This window comes from Bos indicus, chromosome 3 (assembly GCF_029378745.1).
Source record: "Bos indicus isolate NIAB-ARS_2022 breed Sahiwal x Tharparkar chromosome 3, NIAB-ARS_B.indTharparkar_mat_pri_1.0, whole genome shotgun sequence".
Lineage (NCBI taxonomy): Eukaryota > Metazoa > Chordata > Mammalia > Artiodactyla > Bovidae > Bos > Bos indicus.
Window position 1 is genome coordinate 92,993,466 of NC_091762.1, and position 9,271 is coordinate 93,002,736.

General features: G+C 57.4%; 1 protein-coding gene across 1 annotated transcript in view; it reads left to right on the forward strand.

The window, feature by feature from the left end:
* The window catches only part of GLIS1 (GLIS family zinc finger 1), a 260,563-nt gene extending 255,898 nt beyond the window's left edge, over nt 1-4,665 (forward strand). The window contains exons 9-11 of the mRNA XM_019957435.2: nt 2,359-2,537; nt 3,136-3,303; nt 4,199-4,665. Coding sequence (XP_019812994.2) covers nt 2,359-2,537; nt 3,136-3,303; nt 4,199-4,356 — 505 coding nt within the window. The 3' untranslated portion in view covers nt 4,357-4,665. The remainder of the gene's footprint in view (nt 1-2,358; nt 2,538-3,135; nt 3,304-4,198) is intronic.
* Nucleotides 4,666-9,271: the final 4,606 nt, after the last annotated feature.

The following is a 9,271-nucleotide window of genomic DNA, read 5'->3' on the forward strand; positions in this document are numbered from 1 at the left end:
CCCCAGACATCTCCAACCAAAGACAAATAAACCACAGAAGCCTTTCCCCACTCGGGCCTGCTCACTCTGCTCCACCTCATTCATCACCTGCCTGCTGCCTGCGTAAGTGCCCATCAGGAATTCCTGCAGTGAGAGGCAGAGTGATGACAAGACTGAGACGGGACCCCCAGCCCGCCTGGCCACCCGCGCCTGCGGGAGCGACAGGCAAGCCATCCCCACCAGCCAGGCGCCCAGGCTCCCCCGGGGCTGCCTGAGAGAAGGGCCCTCATGCCTGACACCAGGACCGGGCCCAGCTTGAATGGGTTTCTTTTTTCAGCCCCTGAGAAGAGGAGAGGAAGGGGGGAAAGCCTTCAGCCTCCTTTTCCTGCCAAAGTCAACAAGGAAGGCCACTCGTGGCTCCCTGGCGGTTTGCTGGGACGTTAAATAGCTTGACAGAATTATCTGATTCACTCAAAAATATGCTAAGAGGGCCTGACTTCATGACCAAATTTATTTACCCTGGCTCAGAGAAGACGCCCAATAGGGTGGGTTTTTTTTTTTTTTTCCCTCCCCAGCCATGTACGAAGTATGAAGCCCTCGTCTGCCAGGCCAGTGAGGTTTTTATTAATTTTTATAGGTTCCAATTGAAGCAAAAATATTTGATTTAGGGATCATTTGCATGACTCAGAAGAGGCGCTCCAGACGATCCTTTTTCCTTTAGAGTTCAGGTAGAGGGGTAGAACCTCAGCCTCCCTGTCCATTCGGAGAGAGTCGTGTTCTGTTTAATTTCACTGGCTGTGAAGGTGGCAAATGTGAATTTATGGCAGGTTTGAGACAGGAAAAACAAACTTTGAAAATGCATGTTTTTTCCCCTTCAGATCTGGTTCTCCTTAAGTCTGCAGTGCTGTTAATCTCTGGATTTTGTAGTTGAGTGATTCAGAAACCCATTTGTTAGTATTTATCAGCTGTTTGCTGTGTGCCAGGCCTGGTGCTGAGCAGGGAGTGACTGAGAAGACCGGGCCTGGCCCTCCCCGCGGGGTCTATCCCAACAGAGGGGATGGACAGGAAGTAGGGGCAAAGCTGGAGTGTGGGTGCCACCATGGGGTTGGCATAAGATGGGAGGGTACCACGCAGCAGGCTGGAGGGAGGAGGAGCCACCCTCCTGGCCACGCCTGGGCTCAGCCTCAGCCCGGAGAACTGGTTTTGAGGACACATGGCTTGTACACCGCCCTCCACAGTTTATAGAGCACAGTTGTAGACCCACTTGATGACCCTGTGAGAACAGGCTTAGAAATATTAATGATGGTGATAATGGCGGTTAACTCATGGAGCCTTGAAGAAGATCATTTCATTAACTTCAGGAGGCTGGCCTTACCTCCAGTGTCTCAGATCCTGGCCTGGGGACCAGGGTCCCGATGTGGAGGCCCTCCTCTGCTGTCTTCAGCGCACTCACAGGGGTGTGCGTCCCAGACATTGGAATGACGACAGTGCAGCGTCACCACAGGGGCAGTGACAGCAGGAGGCCCATGTTAGAGAGGGCAGATGGGGACCCTGCAGAGCTACAGATGTGAAGACCACCAACCTCTCCCCAGATCTCCTTTCTCCGTTTTGAGAAAGACACTGATCTGTCATGCTTCCTCGAGTCTTAGAGGGTGGGCAGGGACAGCATGGCTAGCCTGGAGAGGTTACATGGAGCTACGGCAGTGAGTATATGGGGTATTCTAACATGAACAGTCCAACATAGCCATTAATGCAAAGAAGAAAATAAATACTCTGAACCTCCACACTCTCCGTTTTTCTGCAGTCATTGCACATAAGTAGTTCAGAGGCTATGAGCCTTCAGCCCAGGGTCCCCCTGACCCCAGGGTCATTGTGGTTCGTGTGAGCAGACCTCAAGGGCTCAGGAAGGCGGCTCAAGGAAGGGACCTGGTGTCCAGTGATGTGCAGCCTGGTTAGACATCCTGCTGGGGCTCAGCTGGATTCAGGGCTAACAACTGTTAGCCACTGTGGTCTTATTTCAGAATGTGAGTGTCCTTTAGGCTCTGTACAAAGGGAGGTGGTGAGTCCCCCATCACAGGATGTATGCAAGTGGAGGAGAGATGGCGAGAGATGTAGACAGAAAATCCATAAAAGTACACCATGCAAGAGACTAAAGGCCAACTTGGACAACAGGCCTAACTGCTGGTTTTCCTTCCTTCATCTTGATGATAATGCTGATGATTCACGGAGTGGCTAAGAATGTTTCTGACATCATACTGATGCTGTGTCTACATTGCTTTATTTAATCTTACGCTCACCAGAACCCATGAGGTCAGTGCTGTGTGTCTGGGACTAACTCGGACAACCTCTATGAACCTTGGCTGTCTCTCTTCTCTCCAGGTTGGGACCTGGCCTCCTCTCGCCCATGGTCAGTCCACTGAAGGGGCTTGGGCCACCCCCACTGCCACCATCCTCCCAGAGCCATTCTCCAGGGGGCCAGCCCTTTCCCACGCTCCCCAGCAAGCCGCCCTACCCGCCCTTTCAGAGCCCTCCACCCCAGCCTCTGCCCAGCCCTCAAGGTAAGCTCTGGTCAGGATGGAGGGGGCCCTTTCCAGATAACCCAGTGACTCCTGCTCAGGCTGCATGAGAGGAAGGAGACACTGGCCCACAGGGTGGCAGTCAGGTACCTGGAATGATGGCTGGCACCGAGGGTTGTGGCTGGCACTGAGGGCCACACTGGGAGAAGGTGAGAGACAGGTGACCCGGTTTGCCTCACAGGGGGGTCTCTTCCAGGAGCAAATTTGTCATGAGCGGTGAAGAAGAGTTTGTCCCATCCACCGGGCATCAAAGGGATCATCGTGGGTAGCAGTGGCTGGGGGTGGGGCGGCTGGCTCTTTGGAGGAACTGTGAGTGACGGGGTATCTTAGAAAGGCACGGAGGACCCAGGGTCCCTGCCCTCCGAGCACTGCTGGCAGGTGCAGCCACGTGACAGTGCTTTGCCCAGCTCGCTCCAGGGTAGGACCCCGGCACCTCCTCTGGCCTGGGGCTCTCTCCTCCCATTCACACCCACCAGGCCACAGGCCAGTGCGGGAGGCTGAGCCGCACGGGGGGACGGCCCCCTCCTCCCTCTCTGGGCGTTTTCCCTCTGAATGCAGCCCCTGCCGCCTCCCCCTGCAGGCTACCAGGGCAGCTTCCACTCCATCCAGAATTGCTTCCCCTATGGTGACTGCTACCGGTCGGCCGAGCAGGCAGCCAGTGGGGATGGACTGGCGGGGGAGGCCCATGGCTTCAACCCCCTGCGGCCCAATGGCTATCATGGCCTTAGTGCACCTTTACCTGCCCCAGGTAAGCCTCTCCTGCCTGCCTCCTTCCCACTCCTGTGCTGTGTGCTTTGCGCATGTTGGGATGGAGAACCCAGGGAGAGGGGAGGGCTGCACACAGCCCAGGTGGAATCGGGCCCAGAGCACAGGGCCTGGTCCGAGTAAGAGCATCAGAAGCAGGGTACGGAAATTCCCAGATCAGCCTCAGGGCTCAGATCCAGCTGGAAGCTACAAGGACTGGGCAGGATGGGGGGCACCAGCCAAAGGGGAGACTGGTACCCAGTCCCAAGGCCCTTTGGGCAACTGTGGGCGTGCAGCAGGGGGTGGAGGGATGGGCACCAAGGCACAGCTGAGCACACACAAACCTGTGGGTCATCTGCATGTGAGCCTGTGTGTCCCTGCTCACACACACACATGCTCCCAGGTGTGCACATGTCTTCCTTCTCCACGTGTTTGTGGGGCGAGTCTGTGTGGGCACGTGTATGCATGTGCGTGTAGGGCCAGCACGGGTGCTTCCTGGCAGTGTGAGCGCCCTGTGTGTGTAAGGAACTCCCTGACACGTGTGCTCCACATCGCGTTTGTGCTGACGTTCACACCCGCTCTGTGCACACATGTCCTCCTCCTGTGATCCCTCCTTTGTGTGTGTGCACACATGTGAGTGCATGGTTGTGTATTAGCAAGTTTGGGCCATTTCGTATGAAGGTGCTTGTGTGCAGGTGTGTGGCTGTGTGTTTAAGAACAGTATACTGTTCTGTGACATGGACACATGTCACACACGTACACCAGAGGCAGGTGTGAGCCTCACCAAGGGTGTACTGGGGGTGGGCGGGAGCGGGGGAACACGGACGGGTGTGTTCTGTTTGCTCGCATGTGGATTGGTGCGAGTTCTCCAGCCTGGACCCTGTCCCCCACATCCACAGGCTACGAGGCCCTGGCCGAGGCCCCATGTCCCACCACGATGCCACCACAGTCATCTGAGGACGTCGTGTCCAGCGGCCCCGAGGACTGCGGCTTCTTTCCTAATGGGGCTTTTGACCACTGCCTGAGTCACATCCCTTCCATCTACACAGACACCTGAACGCTGCCTATACCTGCCCGCCCTCCACTGCCGATGCTACCCTCCCACCTGCTGGCTGTTCCCACCTTCGGGGCAGCCAGCCGGAGCAGCCAGGCCACTGCTCCCCAGAACGCGGCCGGGTCTGGCCACGAGTGAGCCTCTAAGCCCCAGCCAGGCGCTCAGAGGTGCCCGTCAGGATCCGTGACCTGTGACATCCCTTGACTGTGTCTTTCCTCTTGTCTCCCCAATGGTTTTGAAATCACAGACCTCGTGTATATAAATTGTACAGAACTTGTTTTCCATTCCCCTGCCAGTTTTATATTTTTGGTTTTACAAGAAAAACATTAAAAACTGGAAATGAGACTTGGGGGCTGCTTTGTGATTCAGCCTAGAGGCTGAGACCAGGAGAGCGGTGGAGGAGGGCGTAACAGGGCAGGGTGCGGAGCCCAGCTCGGTCCCTGGCTTCTGTGTGTGGGAACCCCGTCACATGGTCCCGCCACGTGCTGTGGGCCTTACGGACACCAGCACTGGTCCCAGGACGTCAATGAAAGGCAAAAGCTCTTGCCCGCTGGCAGGCAAGCAGACCAAGGCTGGGATTGAAATTGGAATTCCAATATGACCCAGACCTTTGCTCTCTGCACTGACTCCTCGGTTGGTGGAAAAACACACTTCACTTCTGAGGCTGGCTTTAGGTAAACAGGCAAGGCCTTCCAGGGACAGAGCCCGGACAGCCCCGGCAGGCAAGGGGCAGAGAGGCAGGGCCCCTGAAGACGGAAGTGCGGAGAACCTCCTTTGTACACAGAGCCCCGTGCTTCCTGAGTAGCTCGGGAGGATGGGGAGAGGAGGCCAACTCTGAGTGCACCAAGGCTCCTTTCCTACAAGGCTGCCGCCCTCCGCTGCTTGCCTCCCTCCCTCCCCACAGCCCGGGCCTGTGCTGGTGTCTGAACAGTGTCCTGTGTCTCACCACGTCACCCTGAAGGTCACCTGGTTTAAAAAAAAAAAAATCCTCAAGGAAAATTTTTGCCTTGTCACTGCTGAAGTGAAGTGAAGCAAAGGAGGTCATGCTTACTGAGCACCCACTGTGTGCAGGGCTCTCCTCCACCCCACACCACCCGTGCTCTGGGAAACAGCCCCGTGGAGGGTCTTTCTATCCCAGTTTAGGTGAGAGGAGCAGCTGGGATCTAAACCCAGGTCAAAAGGACGCCATGCTTTCATACTGCATGGTTAGTTTAGGCTAAGCAGGATTCAAAGATCCAGTCAACCTCTTCTTTATTAAGAAGAGCAGTAACTAGGATTCAGAGGGGCCACCCAACCAAGTTGGGCAGAACCCGTGATGCGTGGCCGATCCCGCCCCATAATCCATGGGGGCTTGTGACAGCTGCTCTGCACTGGCCTGCGTGTGCTTCCTGGGTCAGCTCATTCACACCAGATGGACGCTCTGCCTGCACTTGTCCAGGGCCGACCGATCTCTGGGGCTCCCTTGCTGCTGGCTCCTGGCTGTCCGCACCCCATGAGGAGCCTAGCATGGCAGGGAGGGGGAGGGTGTGCCCCTGAGACCCATGTCTTCCTGTGAAGGTCAAGGGCCTTCTCACACGGCCCACGTTCTCCCCTTCAGTCAAGGGCTGGTGCTGGAATCACTCCCACTCTCAGGAAAGTCAGGACACTGCACTGTCCTGACTTTGTTGCCTGACAGCCAGCTCACAGCCTTGTGTACCATCCCTGCGTGGAACCCTCCTCAGGTGCCCCAGACTGCAAGGGCCACGTGTTTACTGCCACAGCCAGACTGACAGTTCCTCCCGTTTTACAGATGCAGAGACTGAGGGACGGTGAAGGTAAGTCCCTTGTCCTCACAGTACAGCCAGCAGAAGTTAAGCTGGGATCCAAACCCAGGCCTCAGGCCCCAGAGCACATGCTCTCACCCCTCTGACCCCTCAAAGACTCAGGGTGACCTGGCCCCCTCCTCCTCTCCTGGCCCCAGTCTCCCGGAGGGCAGGCCAGTCCAAGCCCCTCACAGGGAGCTATGGGCCCGATGTCACTCATCACATTGGCATGTGTGATGGGGACCCAGGGCTCCTGACTCCCACCCAGGCTCCCCTCGCCCCCTCGTCCCATCCCCCACTGGGTTTGTGGAACTAATTAGGTCATGGCAAAAGGGATGCTCAGGAATCAATACTGCTTGTCATTGTGAGCACTTAATCCACTCCAGATAAGCAGAATTAAACTGTACAATGAGAACATATTTCTATTAATAATGAAAAGGGCCGAGCCGTGAGCAGGAGAACACACAGGGCGCTGGCAGTTGGATCCCATTTAATTTCAGAGAGATGGAGAGAGGGAGAAAAGGAGACAAAGGCAGGAGAAACAAAGGGCAGAGAGAGAGGACAGGACTGGAGAACAGGCGGGGGCCCAGAGCCAGTCGCCATGGGGCTCCGTAGGTCACAACTTTCGTGAGCTACCCTGAACAGGGATTGCTCCTCTCCCCTGCTGGGGTCTCCTCGGAGCCTCTGATCCTCCTCCTGGCATCATCAGGGGGACCCTCTGTCCTGATGCCTGAGACCTCAGGTTCCCTCCAGTTCTAAGGGTGCACAGCGGCAGGTGGGACCCCAGGGCAGAGCCCGCTGGGAGACTGGGCCTGAGCCCCTCCCTGGCCAGGGCTCTCTGCCTCCTTTATTTAGAAAACATCCGTGCCCCTCCTGAGCTCTGCCCCTGTGCCAGGGACTCGGCCTCAGAGGGGCACTGAGGGCATGGGGATTCCTGCCCCTGCGAGGAGGCACACCTGCTGCTCACCCCACACCCCCAGGAGGACCAGGGTCAGATGGAGGGCATGGTGCTTCTCACCTGGGGAGCCTCTCTGGGCAGTGGAGCTGAGTTAGCCCAGGGGTTCCCTAAGAAGAACCCAGAGTGCAGACCCACAGGCTTGCAGAGACAGTGACCGCACTGCCCTCCCCGCCCAGCCACGCAGACCGCCCGGCAGCCCTAGCCTTTGTCCAGGCCACGCTGAGACGGGCCACCTCCACGGCGCCTGGCCTCCGTCCCCATCAGGGGCCCTCTGGCCCCCATCTCCCTTTCCTGTGTCCTCCCCGCTCCCTCTCCCTGTCTTCCCATTTCTCCATAGCGTCCTTTCCCTCCCTCCCTCCTCCTCCAATTCTCTCCTTCCTCCCTTTCTCCACTCCTCCAAGTTCACTGCGTTTGCTTCTGTTTTTCCTCCATGCTCTTGTTCCCTCTCTCTTTAAGCTGTGAGGTCTGACCCCAGATAAGGAGGCTCTCTTCTCTCCCTATCCTCCTTCCTCACTCCTATCTGATTCTCTGTGGTCTAGGGGCCCAAGGGGACTTGCCCAAGGTGCAGAAGAGGGCTGAGAAGCAGGCCTAGAGGAGGTCAGTGGGAAGAGGTTTTGGGAGAGCGGCCAGTTGGGTTTTTCCCCCGAGTACTATTTTATGCAGCATTTATGTGTGTTTGGAGTGGGGTTGGTGGAGGGGTGTGGTGTTGACTCGGATCTCCCTGTCGGAAAGTGGACTCTCTCAGCCCTGTGCGCCAATGATTGTTTTCCTCTGCGATGGGAAGCCAGGCCCCAGCCGGTTGCTTCAAGCTTCTCTCACATTGTGTGTCTCCTGCCACGCTGTCCACATGGATGCCCCACAGTGGAAGTGAGGGGCGGCCTTCTCTGCCGGCCACTTCAGAGCTTCTGGGTCCCTCTGCCTGTGACTCCCCCTTCACTCACATTCAGGCCGCTGCCTGTTCCTAGCTCTCTCCATCCCAGGGCAGCCGGCAGGAGGCCCAGAACCGTGCAAGATGGAGCCTGTTTGGTTGAGTCCTAGGCAGCCAGACCCAGGCGGGCAGGAAGGAGTGCCCGTAGTGGGGGTGGCGACCCGGCCCCCTGCTGCTCTGCCACTGCAGCCCCAGCTGCCCTGTTTCTACCACCGGGACAGGAGCCCATGGCATTGACCCCCTCCTCAACCTGAATTCCACCTGCCAGGAGGGGTGAATTGGTTTCAGTATCTCCCCTTGTGCCCAGGGTCCCCTTGATGGTGGATGCATACTTGGATCTGTCCTCCAGGGACCGCCTCCCCCCGCCTCTCCATCCTCTGTTCCTGATGGCTCTTGTGGTCCCCCGTGACCCAGACCCTCAGGGCTGAGAGGGCCCCCTGAGATCCCCCACTCCACCCCAGCCCCACCTTCACAGATGTAGGAAGGACCAGACAGACTCCATTTCTGCAACCCTTTTCAGCCTCCATCCACACCCCCTAGTCCAGCCTAATGGGCATGGAGAATGGGGCTGCAGGCAAGGGAGGAGTTGGGGGATGTGCCAGGTTTGAACAGAGACGTTGCCTCCCACCTGCGCCCGTGGAGGAATGAGCTGGGGAAGGTCCCACTGGCACGTTCGCCCCCGAGGGCAGGTCCTGCCCTGTCCTCCGTGCTGACTGCCCAGCTCCTAGGGCAGCGCCGGGCACACAGAGGTGCTCAACCTATGTTTGTCACATACATCGGTGGAACAGAGATGGGAGCGAGGAAACACGAGCCTGTCTGCATAGAACCCTGTACACAGTAGGGCCACAGCAAGTACTTGTTAGGTCAACTGCCTGACCAACCCCTCATCTTCAAAATGAGGAGAGAGGCCCGGTGGGGATGTGATGTGTCCAAAGTGACAGAGAAGGTCAGTGACTGGCAAGGGAGAACCCCAGCCTCCTGGGTCCAGTCTGAGCTCTGTCCACACACCCTGCCAGAAAATCTGCTGCAGCCCATGCTTTATGGCTCCTATGGAGCTTGTGAGACACCAGCAAGTGCTCAGCAAGGTAAGTGCAATGGCCCCATGTTACAGAGGAAGGAAGTGAAGGAAGGAACATCCTTTACAGGGGAAGGGACTGAGGCTCAGAGAGGTGACTCACCCGAGGCTGCCAAGAGAGTCAGGCCAGGCAGAGTGGGGATCCCGGTGGGGAT